This window comes from Hyaena hyaena, unplaced genomic scaffold, assembly GCF_003009895.1.
Source record: "Hyaena hyaena isolate Hyena2069 unplaced genomic scaffold, ASM300989v1 scaffold_729, whole genome shotgun sequence".
In the NCBI taxonomy this organism is placed as follows: Eukaryota; Metazoa; Chordata; class Mammalia; order Carnivora; family Hyaenidae; genus Hyaena; species Hyaena hyaena.
In genome coordinates, this window is record NW_024081361.1 from 104,714 (window position 1) to 123,988 (window position 19,275).

Sequence of the window (19,275 nt, forward strand, 5' to 3'; positions counted from 1 at the left end):
AATGACCACCATGATTTTAGAATATGAAATATACTCAATGTCAAATAGGTAAAAACCATTTGATATGGGAAATTTGGTTGGTTCTGGGCCATGTACGATATGGAACTCTTTTCTCTGGTCATCCCAGTTAGACAAAGAACCAGTTAACCTCTCAGGAACGTCTAGGATTAGAATGTTCTGAGACCACACATAACTCTCATAGGTTTCCCGAACTTCATTGCCTTGACCTGCTCTAATGAGCATCAGCATGGCCTTTGCCTCATGATATTTGGCAACCCTAGGCACAAATTCACATACAGTATTTAGTCACAATACCCACAAGGCATAGCATCATTTGATTCTGCAAACTGTGAAGGACTCAGTGTGGTGTGTGTGTGCACACAAAGAGAAAAACGTGAAGAAAAAGCCTACCTAAAAGATTCAATTAACAGCATTAGAGAATTTGCAGCTCACTATTACAGACTATAAAATTCATTACAGAGAAATTTATTTATTCATTAGAAGAGAAATGATAAATTATTTCATCAATCTAGCTCCTTTACCACATCAGGTCTGGTTTAGGCTGACAGGACAAAAGACGATCATTTAGAAAATGTTACAGATGCCCAGGCAGGGAGGAGAAAACACTGAAAAATATTAATGCAGTTAAAACAGTTTTGTTGATTCATGTGTCGATGCTCAGCATCCCTCCTCATCAGGGAAATACAAATCAAAACCACACTGAGATACCACCTCACACCAGTCAGAGTGGCTAAAATGAGCAAATCAGAGAACTCTAGATGCTGGCGAGGATGTGGAGAAACGGGCACCCTCCTCCACTGTTGGTGGGAATGTAAACTGGTACAGCCCCTCTGGAAAACAGTGTGGAGGTTCTTCAGGAAACTAACAATAGAACTCCCCTAGGACCCAGCAATAGCACTGCTAGGAATTTACCCAAGGGATATAGAAATGCTGATGCATAGGGGCACATGTACCCCAATGTTCATAGCAACACTCTCAACAATAGCCAAAACATGGAAAGAGCCTAAGTGTCCATCAACGGACGAATGGATCAAGAAGATGTGGCTTATCTATACCATGGAATACTACATGGCAATGAGAAACAATGAAATCTGGCCATGTGTAGCAACATGGATGGACCTTGAGGGTGTCATGCTGAGCGAAATAAGTCAGGCAGAGAAGGACAAATATCATATGTTTGCAGGTATAGGAGGATTAGGAGGAACTTGACGGAGGAACAAGGGGGAGAAGAAGGGGGGAAATGGTGGGGGAAAGGGAGAGAGGCAAACCATGAGAGACTCTTGAATGCTGACAAAAACTGAGGACTAATGGATGTGGGGGGGGAGGGGGGATGGGCATGGAGGAGGACACTCGTGGGGATGAGCACTGGGTGTTATGTGGAAACTAATTTGACAATAAACCATTTGTAAAATAAATAAATAAATAAGAAAGAAAGAAAAAAACAGTTTTGTTGAAAAGATGAAACATTGATCACAAGGACTGCATGTAAGTCTGTATTGGCTGGTGAGAATAATAATAGTAATAATAATGGCAATAATAAGCTGTAATTGGACTTGGTCAGGTACACTTGCAGCTTTGAAACAGTGTTCACAAAGAAAAGCTGAAGAAACTGGGTCTGGTCACTGGAACAAAGGATAATTGTAGTGACCTAATTGCAGCTTCTATTATAAGAGCAGGAGTGATAGCAGGACAAATTATCTCCACTGTCAAAAAAGAAAGCTGTACAGCAGGTAGTTTATAATCTCTTTTAATGGGACTACTTCTTTTACCCCATCGCTCTCCCCTGAAAAACCTTTTCTGACCTCGACTACTGTCACCACTATAGGTAGCAAACCTCTTCTTCTACTGTCTATTCATCTCTGTCTCTGTTGTTTGGGTTCACACAGTAGCAACAAAGAGCATGTCAGTGCCTACATCTTCCCAGAACTAGGCAAGCCAGTCCAAACTGTACTGTTGATACATTCTGCATGAGACAAATCAATCAGGAAATGATATGCAAGGGTAACAATATCTTATAAAGCTTTTGGGGGTACTGTGCAAAGTATGAAATGCTGATCAATAATGTGGAATCATGAACGGCCAACGACAAGCTTGCAAAAAAATATACACAACCTATATCACAGACACAGTGCTAATATCACTACTACATAAAGGTCTTCGAAAAATCAAGGGGGAAATTGACAATCTGATGGAAAAATCAGCAAGAGATATGGACAGCTCATAGAAGAGGAAATGAAAATGGCCCTTAAACATATGAAATGACACTCAGCATCGCATAATAAGAGACAGGCTAATTAAAACTATTACTTCTCACCTACGCTTATCAAATATCCCTGAGTCCAACAGCACGTTCTGTTGGTGACATGGTAGAGGAAGACACCCTCCCACGCTGCAAGTGGCAATACAAAGAGATCAAGCATGAAGGATATTTGTCCTCATCTGGGAGTATCATATGTGAGTTTCTTTCTGGGCTGGCAATCTGCTTCTGTTAATTCATCCTAAAGTGGCAATAGCAAAAATAGGGACCTAACTTTTGCATAAGATTTGTCATTGTGGCATTATTTCTAACAGTGGAAGTGTGGGAATAGCCAAATATTCAAAAATATGGGACTCATTAGAGAAACAGAAACATGTCCACACAGTAGACTATTATGAAAGTTCTTTAAAAAAAAAAAAATGAGAAGGATCTCTGTTCACTAATAATGGAGTTGTCTTCTAAATATTGCTATGGGAAAAAGAGGAAAATGTATCCTACTTCTTGTGAGAAAGAAGGAACATAGATATATGACCATGTTGGCTTTCATTTGAAAAAATAAGTATAGTTACATTGCTTAGGATAGAGAGGACTCTTGAAAGCCATGTAATTGTGTGTTGTATATAGTTGAATTTGGCAATGTAAATGTTTTACATAATTAACAAGTGAAATTAAATGAAAAGAAAAAAAGACAGTCCCTAAAAACTAAAAACAAACCAGAACAACCTAACTATAAAACAAATTGGCTGCATAGTGACTCAGAAAATAAAGGAATGATAGAATACAGCATTTTGATTGTACATAATCAGTGGGATGTGTTCTAACAAGAAATGGAGCTATGAACATCTTCAACTTCATTCAATAGTCCTTAAATAATAATGATATTATTTTAAGACTGTATGTACTTTAAGTTATATATATATCATATATATATGATATATATACGATATATCATATATATATGATAAAACAAATAATTTTGTCAGTAGTATTAAGAATCAAGATTTTTCATTATTAAGAAATAAATAAATATAAACTTTTTCAAAATTAAGTAAGGATACCCTAATGTTAAATTTGAATTGGAAAGAACAGTATGAACTTGAATTTTCTTTTTAAAGACGTATCTCCTAACTCTGTCCATAGAAAAGGCACAGAGGCAGTATTCTATTGTGTATATATACCACATTTTCCCTTTTTTTTTTTACTTTTTTATTTTATTTTTTTTCTTTCATAATTTATTGTCAAGTTGGTTTCCATATAACACCCAGTGCTCATCCCAACAAGTGCCCTCCTCCATGCCCATCACCCCCCTTCCCCTCTCCCACACCCCCATCAGCCCTCAGTTTGTTCTCAGTATTCAAGGGTCTCTCATGGTTTGCCTCCCTCCCTCTTCCCAAACTATTTTACCCCTTCTCCTCCCCCAAGGTCCTCTGTTAAGTTTCTCTTGTTCCACTTATAAGTGAAACATATACCATATCTTCTTTATCCATTCATCAGTCAATGAACATTTGGGCTCCTTCCATAATTTGGCTATTGTTGATAGTGCTGTTAAAAACATTGGGGAGCATGTGCCCTACTGTGCCTTAGCAAAACAAGTCAGAGAAAGACAAATATCATATGATTTCATTCATATGTGGAAGTTAAGAAACACAACAGAAGAACATAGGGGAAGGGAAAGAAAATTAAAATAGGATAAAAATCACAAGAGACTCTTAAATACACAGAACAAACTGAGAGTTGCTGGAGGGGAGGTAGGTGGGGAGATGGCTAAATGGGTGATGGGCATTAAGGAGGGCACTTGTTGGCATGAGCCCTGGGTGGTATATGTAAATCATGTATCACTGGGTTCTACCCCTGAAACCGATACTACACTATATGTTAAGTAACTTGAATTTTTAAAAATAAATTAAAACAAATTTATTAGTATGTAAAAAAGAAAGGGGGAGAAGGAGGGAGGGAGACAGGCAGGCAGGCAGGAAGGAAGGAAGGAAAGGCACAGAAGCAGTGAACTTCCTAGAGTCCAGGTTGTGTTCTCTAAATATCACTTCCCACCAAAAAGAACGAGTTCCTGGGTGAAATGGCTGCTTCCAAGGTAGGAATACAAGATACTCAACATGAATCTGGGACAACTTATTTGTCAGAAAGCAAAGAAGCTATCACAGACAATTAGGTCCTGTCAAAAGGACAAAGGAGCCAACACAAAGCAGTTTCCATTGATTAAATATGGGACAATGTGTGCAACAGAAAAGAGTAAGGAATGCAATTGACTGAAAACCCTAAATATGTTTTCTTTTTATTTTTTTTTAATATTTTTTATTTATTTCTAGGAGAGAGAGAGAGAGAGACAGCGTGAGCAGGGGAGGGTCAGAGAGAGAGGGAGATATAGACTATGAAATTGGCTGCAGGCTCTGAGCTGGCAGTCAGCACAGAGCCCGACGCGGGGCTCGAACCCACGAACTGTGAGATCATGACCTAAGCGAAAGTCGGATGCTTAACCAACTAAGCCACCCAGGCACTCCTATGTTTTCTTTTTAAATATGAATTCATAATGATATTCACAGTCTTTCATTTCCCCCAAAAAAGATGTCTAATAAACCATTGGTCACCATTGGAATTGCTAGGGTACTAACTGCTTACTCTGAAAAATTAGCAATTAAAATGAATTAAGCATTTATTCTGCTTCCCCTATACTATGTAATTCAGGGTAATCAAACTTCATTGTAAATTTATATTAACAGGCTCCAGGCAGACACATCTTTTGGGGGACCTAAATTCAACCCACCACAGTACCCTTTCCAACCAAAAATTGAACCTGAAACTAAGTGTCCAGCTACACTGTCCAACACAATAGCCACGAGCCGCATATAGTATTTATATTTAAATTAATTTAAATTGACAGTCTAAAGCTTAGGGGCGCCTGGATGGCTCAGTTGGTTAAGCATCTGACTCAACATTGGCTCAGGTCATGATCTTGCAGTTTTTGAGTTCACGCTGTGTGTGCTTATAGGGCTCTGTGGTGACAATATGAAGCCTCCTTGAGATGTTCTCTCTCCCTCTCTGCCCCCCCCCATCAAAAATAAATAAGTAAACATTAAAAAAAATACAAAGTACCTGAGTCACACTAGCCACATTTCAAGTGCTCAGTAACTACACGTGCTACTATATGAAACAGCACACACATAGAAAGTTTCCACCATCACCAAAAAGATCTATCGGGCATTGCTGCTCTGGGAGTACTTTTCATAAGCAGGAAATATGGGGGACGGAGGAATAAGTTTAATCACAACACAAAGAAGCAAACAAATCCAACATGCAGGACCACCTACAGGACAATCTGCCCGGTTTCTGCAACAATTCAATAGCATCGAACAATTTAAAAGCAAAAAGGAAGAAGAATACAGCTCTTTACAGGAAATGAGACTTAAGAAACGTAAGCAGATGTAATGTGTGGATAGTGTTTGGGGCCTGATCCAAATAAATCCACTGAGAAAGAGACATTTTTTTAGGCACTTGGGGAAATTCGTTTATGAACTAGGTTTTCAGATGACATATAGGAATATTGTTAATTTTCAAGTGGATAATGGCATTGTTGTTATGAAATGTCAGTGATGTTTTTGTGATATACTTTCTGAGGTATAGAGAGAATAAATGACTAGGATTTGCCTTCAAAATCCTTAGCAAAAAATTTTTTAAAGAAAAATTAGATTAAAATGTGTTAACTTTAATTATTGAACACAGAACTGGAAAATAATTATGTGGAGGTTCATTGTACTATACTCTGTGTACTTTGGGGTAGCTGAGAACTTTCACCATATACATTTTTTAAATGTGATCATGTTTAGGGGCACCTGGGTGTCTCAGTTGAGCATCCGACTTTGGCTCAGGTCATGATCTCGCGGTTCGTGAGTTTGAGCCCCATGTCGGGCTCTGTGCTAACAGCTCAGAGCTTGCAGCCTGCTTTGGATTCTATATCTCCCTCTCTCTCAGCTCCTCCCCTGCTCACACTTTGTCTCTGTCTCAAAAATAAACGTAAAAAATTTTAATGTGATCATGCTTAGATTATTTGTACCTAATATAAATGAAAGAAACTTTCATGCTGAAGTCAAGCACTAGGTGGAATTCAAAAACCTAGCTCCTGCCACCTAACAAATGTATAGTCTCTGACAAACATTTAACCTTTCTGAACATCAGTTTCCTCATCTATGAAATTGAGACTTGTGTGCCTTGTGAGAAGTGACTTCTACAATCATGGGAAAATTCATCGCAAATACTATTCATATACGTTCTTCCTGCTGGATAGATGAAATGAGCTAGGATCGGCTCTTATTTGCTAACCTCCCTGATTTGAAGTGTTTGAAGAGCAGTCTTGATTACAGGATTTTTTAAAATTCAGTTTTATTTTTAGCTCTCAGATCCAACCAGTTCTTACCATCTCCACTGCTACATATACCTTTATCGCAGCTGCCGTCTCTCAGTTAGTCTGATAACCCCCAAATGGTCTTCATGGCTTTTTTCTTGCCCCGTCCCTCCACCACCTTCCCAGCTATAGCAGTCAAAGAGATATCCTTTAACATGTAATCAGATCACATGGCTTCATTGCTTGAAACCTCCCATTGGCTTCCTCCCTCACTAGGAGTAAAAGCCAAAATCTTTAGCATGGACGTCAAGGCCCTACATGACCTAGGCCCTAATTTCCTCCCTGGCCCCCTGACTCCTCACTCCCTTGCACTGGCCTCCTTGCCTGCTTCAGGGTCTTTGTACCTGCTGTCCCTTCTGCCTGACATATACTTCCCCAATTATCTGTGAACATTGTACCCTCTTCTTCAAGACTTTAACTTAATATTTCCACATATTACTTTACCATCCCACATATTTAAAAGTGTAAACTTCCCACTCTATCCTCCAACATTCCTAGTACCTTTCCCTATTTTATTTTCCTCTATAGCACTTATTGCTATCTGACATTATTTTTTATTTTACCTAGTTAATTTGTTGTCTGTTTCTGCCTCCCCTGACTAGAGTATAAATTCTACAAAGGCAAGGATTTCTATGCACTGCTCAATCTCAGCATCAAGAACAGAACCTAAAACATGTAGCTGTTCGATACATATTTATTGAATGATAAATGCAGAAACTTGTAATAGACTTAAAGCAAGTTGTCTGGTCTTTAGAGAATGTGTTTATGGATCAATAAGAATAATATGTACTTATCAAAATCAATAGCTGGCTTATAAATTGGTACTTTAGAAGTGTTCAAATTGCTTGAAAAGAGGATGTGTTTCCTTATGCAATTAAAATACTTTCCCAGCAATCACACTCATTGTCTTAATTTGTTATGATAACAATTATTTTTAGGTAATGTCTTTAAATATTTTTAATGTATTATTTATTTTGGAGAGAGAGAGAGAGACAGCATGAGCAGGGGAGGCTCAGAGAGAGGGAGACACAGACTCTTAAGCAGGCTCCAGGCTCTGAGCTGTCAGCACAGAGCCCAACGCGGGGCTCGAACCCACGAACCATGAGATCATGACCTGACCCGAAGTCGGACGCTTCACCGACTGAGCCACCCAGGTGCCCCTAGGTAATGTCTTTAAAAGGGAAAGAATTATATATAAGTAAACTTAGAATTGATCACTTCTAATTTGTTAGGTTCTATCACATTTATTTTAAAAGGTATAGCATTATTGGCATTTTTTGCTTTAATTTTGTTGTCTGTTTTCAGTTTTTTTAATTGGGCTCTAATTTGCATAGAGTGAAATATTTAGGTCTCATATAAACAAAAGAATGTATTCGTTTTTTGTTTTTTTTTTTTTTTTTTTTTTTAGGTTTATCTATTTTGAGAGAAAGAAAGAGTGTGAGGAGGGTAGGGGCAGAAAGGAAGAGAGAAAGAGAGAGAGAGAGAGAGAGCAAGCCCCAAGCAGGCTCTGCACTGACACCACAGGGATTGACCTCACAAACTGTGAACTCATGATGTGAGATCATGACCTGAGCTGAAATCAAGAGTCAGATGCTTAATCGACAGACGGAGCCACCCAGGTCCCCCACCCAAAGAATGTATTCTATTTTGATGAATGTGTTTCAAGATACAGAATATTTCTCTCACCCAAGAATGTTTCCCATTCCCATTCCCATGCCTTTTCCTGTTCAGTACACCCCCCACTCCTGGAAGCAACCGATCTGATTTCTGTCACCATAGGATTGCTTTGCCTGAACTAGAATTTCTTAGAATTGGACTCAGGTACTAAGTTTTTGTGTATAGATATTCATCTTCTTTCACTGAGCATGATAATTTTGAGATCCATCCCTGTTATTATTTCAGTAGCTTATTTATTTGTTGTTGCTTTTGCTGACTTCTGTCCTGTCGTATGAATATACCATTGTTTGGTTATCCATCCTAATGCTGATGAACCTCTGGGTTATTTCCATTTCTTGCAATGATGAATAAGGCCGCTACCAAACACTCTTCAAGGATTTCTGTGGACCTCTGTTGTTTCTCTTGTGTATCTGAGAGGCGAATCGATAGGTCTTGGTTTTCATGCATGTCTAGTTTTATAAGGAGCTCCCAGATCTTTTCCCAAAAGGATTCTGTTATTTCATATTTCCAACGGTTGTGTATAAAAGTTCTGGATGCTTCCATATTTTTCCAGTATTTGGTGTTGTCATTCTTCTTCATTTTGATAAGGGTATCTCATTGTGGTCTTAATTTGCATTTCTCTGAAGACTTTTAATATTCAGCATGCCTTTATTTGCTTATTGGGCATTTTTAGATCTTCCTTTAAAGTATCTGTTTATATCTTTTGCCCAGTTCTAATTGGGTCATTTGTCCTTTGATTACTAAGTTGCAAGTACTGTTTAATATTTTTTATATAAATCTTTGGTTAGATATGTGTGTTACAGATGTTTTCTCTTATTTGCCAATCATTTTGTTAATGCTTTTTAATGAGAAGTCCTTTAATTTTGGTGACTGACATTCAACTTAACCTATTTTTTCTTTTCTGACCCATGCTTTCTGTGTCCTTACCAAGAACTGTTTGCCTGCCCCAAGGCTGTAAGGATGGATATTCTCCTGTATTTGGTTCTAGTAGCTTTATTGTTGTAGCCTTTATGTTCAGGCCTATCTGCCATCTTGGACTGATTTTTTGTTATGCTATAATGCAAGGTACAGAATTCTTGTTTTCCTTCTAGATTTTCCCGCACCACTTGTTGAGAGATTCTCCCTTCTAAATCAAATTGTTTTGGCATGTTTATTGTAAATCATTTCACCAAATATGTGTGGGTATTTTACTGGACTCTGCCTTCCATTCCATTCATCTATTTGTCTAACCATTGCCCTGATTACTGAAGCTTTATAGTAAGTCCTAACATCACTAGTGTAAATCTTCGAAACTTACTCTTATTTTTTAAAATATTTTGGCTATTCTTTGCCCTTAACTTTCCAAATCAATTTTTAAATTGAATTGTTAATTTTTAGAAAATAAACCTGATAGGAGTTTGATTGGAATGACATTAATCTCTTCATTTGGATGAATTGACATTTTGCAATATTGACTTTTCTGCTCCATGAACAAGGTAGAACTTTTATCTTTATTTATATCTTCTTTAATTTGTCTCACAAACATTTTATTGTCTTCAGTGCAGAGAACTTGCACATCTTTTGTTAAATTTATTCATAAGTTTGTAATGTTCTTTAATACTATTTTAAATGATATTGTTTTGATTTTATTGTCTAATCATTCACTACTAGTATGTAGAAATACAGTTAACTTTTCTATATGCATATGTATCCTATGACATTAACAATAAAAACTATAATTCAAGAAAACTTCCCTGATAGAAGCAATATACTTAAAAGTATATATTGAAAACATTATCCACCCAGAATCACTTTTATCGTAAGATCATTGGACTTTAAAGTCAACAATTTGACAAGATAAGCAAAAAGAGTAAGTTACTCTAAGTAATTTATAGGAGAAATAAAATTAGATTATCATCCAACATTTTTTTCTTTTTTTTTTTAATGTTTTATTTATTTCTGAGAGAGAGAGACAGTATGAGCAGGGGAGGGTCTGATGCAGAATCTGAAACAGGCTCCAGACTCTGAGCTGGCTGTCAGGACAGAGCCCGACGCAGGGCTCGAACCCATGAACCATGAGATCATGACCTGAGTTGAAGTCGGACGCTTAACGAACTGAGCCACCCAGATGCCCCTCATCCAGTTTTTCAACAGCAACATTTTGTTGTAAGAAAATGATGTCACATATTTAAATATTCAAGGAGAAAGATGGTTAATTTTATATCCAGCAAACATGGCTGTGAAGCATAAAAGACGTGCTGTTATCAACTAAAGAAACACTGTTCCATGAGTTCTTCCTGAGGATTCTAGTAGATGACTACATATTCGTTGGCATTAGGACTGTTGGTCTTTATATATATATTTATTTTAATATGTTAAATAGTTATTTTTCAGAGCTAATATTAAATGAGAGCTGAATTAATGATAGTATGGAGCTGCTGTCTGCCTTAACAACGTAGGTGTGATACAACTACAAAAATATAGGGATGACAGAAAGACATATGGAAAAGAGAAGTTTACCTCTTTTTTAATCATTCTGTTAGTGGTTAATATTTGGTATTGCTATTCTGAAACTGTTGTCTATGTAATACAGAGTAGAGCAAGTTGTAATTATGGGATATTTAGTTCTAGTATTCCCTATATCTTGAAAAGCAGGATTCTTAATGTGGAAGGAAGGAGATACATATGTAATATAAAAATATGGATGTGGTTGTGATGGAGAGAGACCCCATGGAGACCCTATCCCGCAGAGGTCTATTTCTTGACTTCAGTGATAGTTACAAACATGTTTGCTTTAGAGCAGCTCTTAGATCCATAGATTTGTTTTGCATGGCTTTCTGTATCGTTGTTTCCTTTTATAATGAAAGATTAGACAAACAAATGAAAAAAAGGTATCATAGGACCTTCCTCATCAAAACTTTACATATAACTTACAGAAATTTGCCAATACCTTCTACTAAAGGTGTTCCTTTTGTGGGAGAACTATGGGTGGCTGACTCAAACCAGTGTGTTGCACATCAGACTTGCCCCCCAGCATTAAGTAAATCATACACTTCCATGCCCTTTTGCTTGGGTCCTTCCTTCTCACTGGAGTGCCTCACACCGTTTCTACATCTCTCCTGTCCTCCTGGACAAGGTGGACACGTTCCTTCGAAATCCAGTTCACACAGGGGGTCCTGGGTGCCACAGTGGTTAGGTGTCTGACTCTTGGATTCAGCTCAGGTCATGATCCCGTGGTTTGTGGGTTCAGGCCCTGCTTCGAGCTCAGCAGTGACAGCACAGAGCCTGTTTGGAATTCGGTCTCCCTCTTTCCCTGCCCCTCCCCCACTTGCACACTTGAGCGCACACCTCTCTCTCTCAAAAAAACAAACTTAAAAAAAATCCAGTGCATGTAGCACCACCGTCATCATTCTCCCTCAAAACTTCAAGGTTGAATTGACTCTGATCTTTGTACATGCAGTATCTTTGTTTTCCCACTGAATTGTAATTACTTCTTTATACCGTCCTGACAGTGAGTCGGGGACTGAGAATTTTTCTTTTGTTTTTTTTTTCTTTTATTTCTACTATATAATCTAATATCAGTAAGTATGAGTGAGTAAATCAGTCAGCCAAAACAAACAGAAAGAGAACTCACATGAACCTCAAGGAGCTTATAGTCTAGTTCTGGAAGCAAAATATCTAGAAACGAATCAAAAATGTTTTCATTTCATTTTTTTATTTTGATTTAAAAAAAAAACTAATATGTAAGAATTACAGAATAAAGAATTTACTGGATATATGAGTTGAAGAGGAGAATAGTGGTGATCAATATGTAAATGAGTTTAAATGAATTTTAAATGAGTAAAGTTTTTATTGTAGGAAAAAATCTAATCAAAAATTTGATTAATGGAGAACGGGTACTCTAGGCAAAAGCAGTTAATTTGACAGGAACCAAACAAATGTTAAGTGAACAGTAATTTGAAAAAAATGGTCATAACTGAGTTGATAATGGAATCATGAAAAATCAGGTTTGCAACACAAAGGATGCCTGCTGTTACCTATTTAATTTTTTGTTTTATGTTTGAATTCACTATGACAGTCAGTATGTAGTTGTAAAGGACTTTTTTAATATTTTTAAAATATTTTTAAATTATCCTAAAAATATATGATATGAAAATTCAGATAGTGTGCCTCCAATTATACTTTCCAGAGCAATCGCTGTTAGGAAATTCTTTTGTATCCTTCCAGGCATTTTTCTATGTAGGGCAAGAATATGTAATATATCATACAAATATCTATATCTATTTTGGCCCATATGTATATCTTATTTCCTTTTAGTATGGGAATAGTATGCCCATATTTTTTTTAGCTGCAATCATATGTCTTTCCTAGTCCCCTATTGCTGCACATTTAGGCTATTCTTCATTTTTTACTATTTTGATAACATATACTATGTCTTCCCTTTTTATCATATCTGGGATTCCTTAGTTACAATAAAGAAATTTTTTCCATTTTCATTTATTGTCATAAAAGATAAATCTAGTCATCTGATTTTATATTACTTCTTTTTATAGCTTCTTCTGTTTTCTATTTTCTACATGGTTGGAGTTTCCTGATAATTTGTTATTTGAGTAGTTTTTTCTTGTACTAATATTTAGTATATACTACATCCTCTATTTCCTGGTTTATCAACTTTCAACACTAACTACTGATGCCTACTCTAAAAACATGAGAAAATGAATACAGCTGATGAATATTAACACTTTCTCCTAACATCCTTACTGATTTCTGATTTTCACTAATGATTATCATTTTTATATTGTCAGAGTTTATCCTATTTGTGGTTTTCTGTAATTATGCTGCTACAGTGTTTAACCTTAACCTAAGGTTAGGATCCTGCTCACCTTCACACCTGTCATTCCTCAACCTTATCAAGTTGAATTCCTCATTTTGATTCGATTTTTGGTTGACTGCTTGTAATTGTTAAGTTATTTCTCACAACAGGTCAACAAGCTATATTCCCTTGAGTTTTGAAATGTTAGAGAATGTTTTTCATTGGGCTTTCTTTATCTTTCAGCCTAGCCTCAATTTGCCTGAATTTTTAGGTGACTTGATTTTTCTCCTTCTTGAAATAATACTTATGCATACTACATGCAATATTTTTTCTTTTATTGTACTTAATTTTTCAAAAGCTTGTTATGACCCATTAAATTGATTTTTTATTATATAGTGTTTAAATACTATTTTTAAATATAGTGTTAGAGGACATGGAGAGCATAGAGACTGAAGGTCGCTAGTAGCTTCAATTCCATATGTTCTTCCAAAATATCTTCTTGCCACATCTGCTGGGGACATGCCCTAGGGGCTTGTTTTCCATGGTCTTCCATTTTGGGAGAGCAAATCAATCTGAAAGAGATCAGCTTGCTTAGTGAAGCCTCTTAGGTTATTGGTTTTATTTTGATGAGTTTGCGTTTGTTTATCTCTGCTCTGCTAATTCTGCCTTTCAGCTACAAAATAGGTTGGAGCTTCTTTTCTTTTCTCTCCTTTTACTCCATGAAGTTTCTCAGTGTAGAAGGAAATATATGTCTCAGAGGAAATATAAATCTTCTAGCTCCACCTCTCCTCCAACCTTAAGGTGGCACCTTACAAAGATTTACCCCACAATTCCAGGATCTTACACCGGCCTTCAAACTATATATTTTTTTTCTGAATAAAAGTTTGTTGTCTGTAGCCTTCTGGACTCTTGATCTTAGTGGAGTGAAACGTATACCCTGCTAGAGACATAGGCATGTCTCTTGATGTACTCCCCCTTTTGGGATGGGTCCAAATTTCATTGCATGGCGTAAGATTATGGTCATTTTCTAACTCCACTGTAGATAAAATCACCTTCCCAATTTCTCAATTGTTTGTTCATTTGGAGTTTGAGGGAGGAAAATAGAGTAACCACGCTCTTACTCCATCATTTACTATAATCTCTTGTTAGAGATCCTTGATGTTACAGGGATACGATGTAAATGTTCTTTAGGGAAGCCTATCCAACAGTTGCTTAAGGTATAGATTAAAGTGTTATGTGATAACATACCAAAAAGATATTAGAATAATCTAGGCCAGCACAGCCCAATGTAGCTTTCTGCAATGATGGAATTAGCCTGTATCTATCTACAGTGCCTGATATAGTAGTCACAAGCTACATCTGGCTATAGAGCACTTGAAATGTGGTTTGTGAAACTGAGAAGCTGAATTTTAAATTTTACTTAACTGTAGTTAATTCTAATTTAAATGTTTATATCATCATGTGGCTAGTGGCCACCATACTGGACAGTGCACAGGCAGGCAGTATAAAACCTGAATACTAGAGTTTGGTGAAAGAGATGGAAATAAAAGAGGGTATCCAAGAGTTATAATGGAAACAAGAAACAACAATGCTTTTATAAGGAAAGAAGAACTTTAAATAATTCAAAGGCACTATGCTGGGAAGAATGGGAAAGCTGGTGGTACCGTCCAATAAAAAGGACATATGATCAAGAGCTATTTTGAAAAATAGATATTTTAACAGGGTGAGGTCCAAGAGATATGAAGACCTCTAAGTGGAAATGACTATAAACAATTAGAATTCTCACACTGAATTGGGGCAGAGAGAGGTCAGAGCTACCAAAAACAAAAACAAAAAAATCTATTTCCTTGACATTTCTCTCTGGAGAGAGTGTCTTCTGCCTCCATACACCCCTTTTCAGATTGCCTTGTCCTCCCCAACATGGGGAGAGACCCTGATATATGGCATAATAATGACGGTTCAAAGAAATTGCTATTTCACCTACTGAGTGATTAATATGAAATTAGTTACTGAAACACTCAGTGGTGCAGAGAGGATCAAGGAGAAATTTCGTTTTGTTTTAGAGAGAAAAAATACAAGATAAAATACTGCTTTGCATACGCGGAGTACTTTTCATCTGAGAATCTTTCCGTACCCAGAGCCTAATTAATGAGAAAATCTCTAAGAAAGGGAAGTGATGAGATAAGGGGCTCAGATACCAGTGTTCTATTTCTGTGACTTTTAAAAATCAGGCTTGGTGTTTTCTTCTTTCATTAATGCACAAGTGGAGCTTTATGCAACCGCCGTGAGATGTTCATCTTTCTACTGAATGATTTCTCATGAAATCTCATGAAGGCATCACACTTAGGAGGCATAGTAACCACACGGAACCTCCCCCGCCCCCCGACTTTATTGATGTCCTGCACTCTCTTTGCCATGGAAATCCATCCCTATCATCATAGTGCAGCGAGTGTTCTCTAATAATCCGGCCTGCACTGTCCCTGAAAGGACAGTTTTGTTGCAGAATAGAGCGAGTTATCTTCTTTATAAAAAATTATTCAAAACAAACATCCATGAATCTAGGACTAACCTGCATTGAAAGGGGATGGGCAGGCCTTCTTAACAGGTATCCTACCGTGTAATCTCCCTTTCATCTTCATTCAGAATCCCTTGGAGATTCAAGCTTCTCTTTACAAAAATATAAATTCTTCTAATTACTTATGTATAGGGCACATGATTTGGCCCAGTCAAAAGAGATATGCAATAATGTATCTTGGCATTTATTTTCATCTGTTTTGACTTGGAAATGGATACTGGATTTTTGTCCTATACCTTCTTCTTCTTCATGTTTTTTTTTTTCCTTCCCTTCTCTCCCCTGGGTGGGGGAGGGAGGGAAACCATTCTACCAAAAGAGAAAATGCCTTGAAAGTTAAAGATAATAAACAAAGCTAGCTGCCATGTGCAAAAAATAGGTGTTTTTGCTCGAAACGGAGAAGATACTGAGAGAGTTCAGTGTGTGTGTGGCGGGGGGGGGGGGGGGGGGGGGGGGGATTAATTCATCCAAGCTTTCTATAAATGTGCCCAGGCATGTACAGATCTTTCATTTCTAGCCCACGGTCCTCTCATAGTCACAGAACCCAGGCTTGTCCCCATCGTTTCTTGAGTTCTTACTTTTGCTGCCTGAGCCAGCATCATCTGGCTTCTCTTGTCCTGTATGGAGTGCACCATATTTGCCCAGTGATGTAAGGTTCCATTCGTTCCTCATTAGCACAGTACACCTCCTGACACCATCAGGTTGCCATTGTCCAATAAGATGCCACAGTGACCTTTCCATTTAAACATGTAACTGAGAATTCAGGAGAGCTGATCTCACACTTTCCAGATTAAATGTCGCATTCTTAAAATTCAGATGGATTTGGAATCCACCTAGGTCTATTTTTCGCTTCCATTGCCAGCAGTCTACTGGCACACTGATTAGTAGTAGCATTTTGTAATATCACTTAAGGCTTGAGCGCTGTGGAGTTCTGCCAGTAATGTTTAATTCACTTATATGTGCCAATTCATCTCTGTCAGGAGCCTATTAATTTCTTCGCTATTTTACTCTGTCCCTAGCCCCTATATAATGAGACACAATGATCCCCATTTGTGTAACCAAAAAACTTAGAATCTCTCATAAATTACCTCTGATCCCACTGCTTTTAGTGACCAGAAAGCCTCTGTATTTCTTTTTCATATTTAAATCAATTTTTGTAAGCTCTTTTCCTTAAAGGAATACACTAGAATTCTGGGGTACCAAATGGTGAAATTGTAGCCAAGGTATACGATTCTAATGGGCTCTTTAACATGCATCCCTCTCCCAAGGAAGCCTTCCATAATATCACACCTCACATATACTGTTCCCACAGGTACATCCCATTTGTAGGAAGGGAGTTTTCATGAAAATCAGCCTCTGACTCTGCAAGCAGCCCAGTCATCAGTGGGCAAGATGTCAAAATACCTTTAGCACTGCTGTAGAAATAAAGACCCTACAACAAATAAAGGTTAGAGATAAAAAAATTAACCCCATGGATATGCTGTTGGCATTTCTATGTGGTGTGATCTCGGGTTAATAGGAAGGTGACAGCTAAGTGACTGATTAGGAGGAATCAACATAGATTCAGGAGAGTCTATCATTATATTACCACATAAAATTCACATATGTCTCAGCTACCTGTTCTACATTTTTTCAGGATTGGAGCAAAACATCAGGAGCTAAGGGAGAAGCAGGCAAGAGGTCTTATTGATTATGCTACTGGTGGAATCGGATCACTGCATGATATGGACGATGATGAAATGGACCCCAATTACGCCCGAGTGAACCACTTCCGAGAGCCTTGTGCATCAGCAAATGTCTATAGGTCACCATCTCCACCTCGGACTGGACCATTGGGTTACCCTCGAGATGGCCGTCCACTGTCTCCAGAGAGAGACCACTTAGAGGGTCTCTATGCCAAAGTCAACAAACCATACCATCCGCCGATGCCAGTTGACAGGTAAGATAGCTTATCAAAAGACAAATATAGTTTTAATTCAGTAAGTTTCAAATCTGCTGAAGCAAATAGAAATATATCTTTTAATCTATTAAAACTGAAATGGCATAGTACCCTTGATAAGAGCTGTGCTTTGACCTATCCATAAGGAATCAGCCATCAAAAATGAAACAAATGAGCTGGCTATAAGGTAGCATGAATGAATAGTAGTCATTGTGTTCATGGTGCATCAGAGACCAATTTTTGAATAAATATTGTGACAGAGGACTAATGATGAAAATTTTGAGGGACACTAATGATGAAAATTTTGAGTCCTACTGTGAATGACTCATTCAAGAAAATAGCCTGACACCGGGAGGTGAGGAGTCAGAGAAGAAAATGGTGACTCTGTATAGGTATAATGGGGGTGGAATTATAGACAGCTGCACAGGTGCAGAGAACCTTGAAAAGCAAGTTGGGATTTTACACTCAAGGAAAATGTGATCCTGTATAGATTTTCATGGATGATCAGAGGTAGAAAAGGAGATAATCTTGGCAATAGGAGTTTGATGAAGTAGAGAAAGATAAGAGGTGACAAGGCCAAGGATCTTTAGGCTTAGCAGCTAAGGAAAGAGATAATAAGACCATCTGTCAGTACAATTGAAGTAGGTAGCGAAGAAGATGGTTTCAAGCCCACCTCCTGCCAAAAATAAAATGTCTCATCTCTTGAAACGCTGATATAAGAGAGTTTTAGTCAATATACATTGTTAGGTGACCCCTGGAATTACACACGCAAGGAAGGAGTTGACTGACCTTGGTTTAATGGGGCTGTAACTTGAATTCTGAAGGGAGGAGGTAAGGGGGAAGGGTGGCAGACACAAAGAGCTCTCATTCTATCTAGATGAAAAAAAGACTTGTTTTCCAGATTTCTTTTGGTCCTGACAACCACCCAGTCCCTATTAGTAACCAGCTTTTGTGTGATAGCATGATATATTGCATCTGTTTACCGTTTACATTTCCCCAGCTGGGTGATATTATGCACTTTCAATTAGGTTGGGGAGAGGAAGGGAAATCATGGCATTTTTATGCAGACTGTAAAGTGTAGCCTCACAAGACTGATTACCTTTCAGAGCCTTTCCAATAACCAAGTGGGAAGGAAGGAGCAATTTTTAATCCTTACTGTCAAGCTTCCAGGTTGATAGTATTAAAGAAAGATGCTCAAGTTTTTCTTTGGGATAAAATGAAAATATAAATTCCTATGACTGCGTAAGACAGCCCCAATAACTAAACTGTTAATTCAAACAACTGATTAAGAGTTGGCATTTTCTTCTAAGCCTTCATATAGGGTTGCATTTTTATCATGGAAATAATAATACCACTCATGAGCCTCTTCTAGCCCAGACCAAAGCCAATCTTACTTTCCCTAAATCAAATAGGTCTTCATAGCAGTCGCTTTGTATGCACCCACTGCTAGAATCCCAGCACAGAGGCCTGTTTTTAGGAACCTCCAAAGCCAATATTCCCTTTCTACTAATTCCATGGAAATAAACGTGGGGCATATTGTTAAAAAAGTGTTCACTGGCCAAATGCATATAAGGAATTCTGGGTATAGCCACACTGAGCAGGT

At 37.7% G+C, this 19,275-nt stretch overlaps 1 protein-coding gene across 1 annotated transcript in view; it reads left to right on the forward strand.

Moving 5' to 3' along the window:
• Positions 1-19,275, forward strand: part of PARD3B (par-3 family cell polarity regulator beta) — a 201,785-nt gene that overhangs the window by 23,942 nt on the left and 158,568 nt on the right. Inside the window, exon 3 of the mRNA XM_039218010.1 lies at positions 17,370-17,672. Coding sequence (XP_039073941.1) covers positions 17,370-17,672 — 303 coding nt within the window. The remainder of the gene's footprint in view (positions 1-17,369; positions 17,673-19,275) is intronic.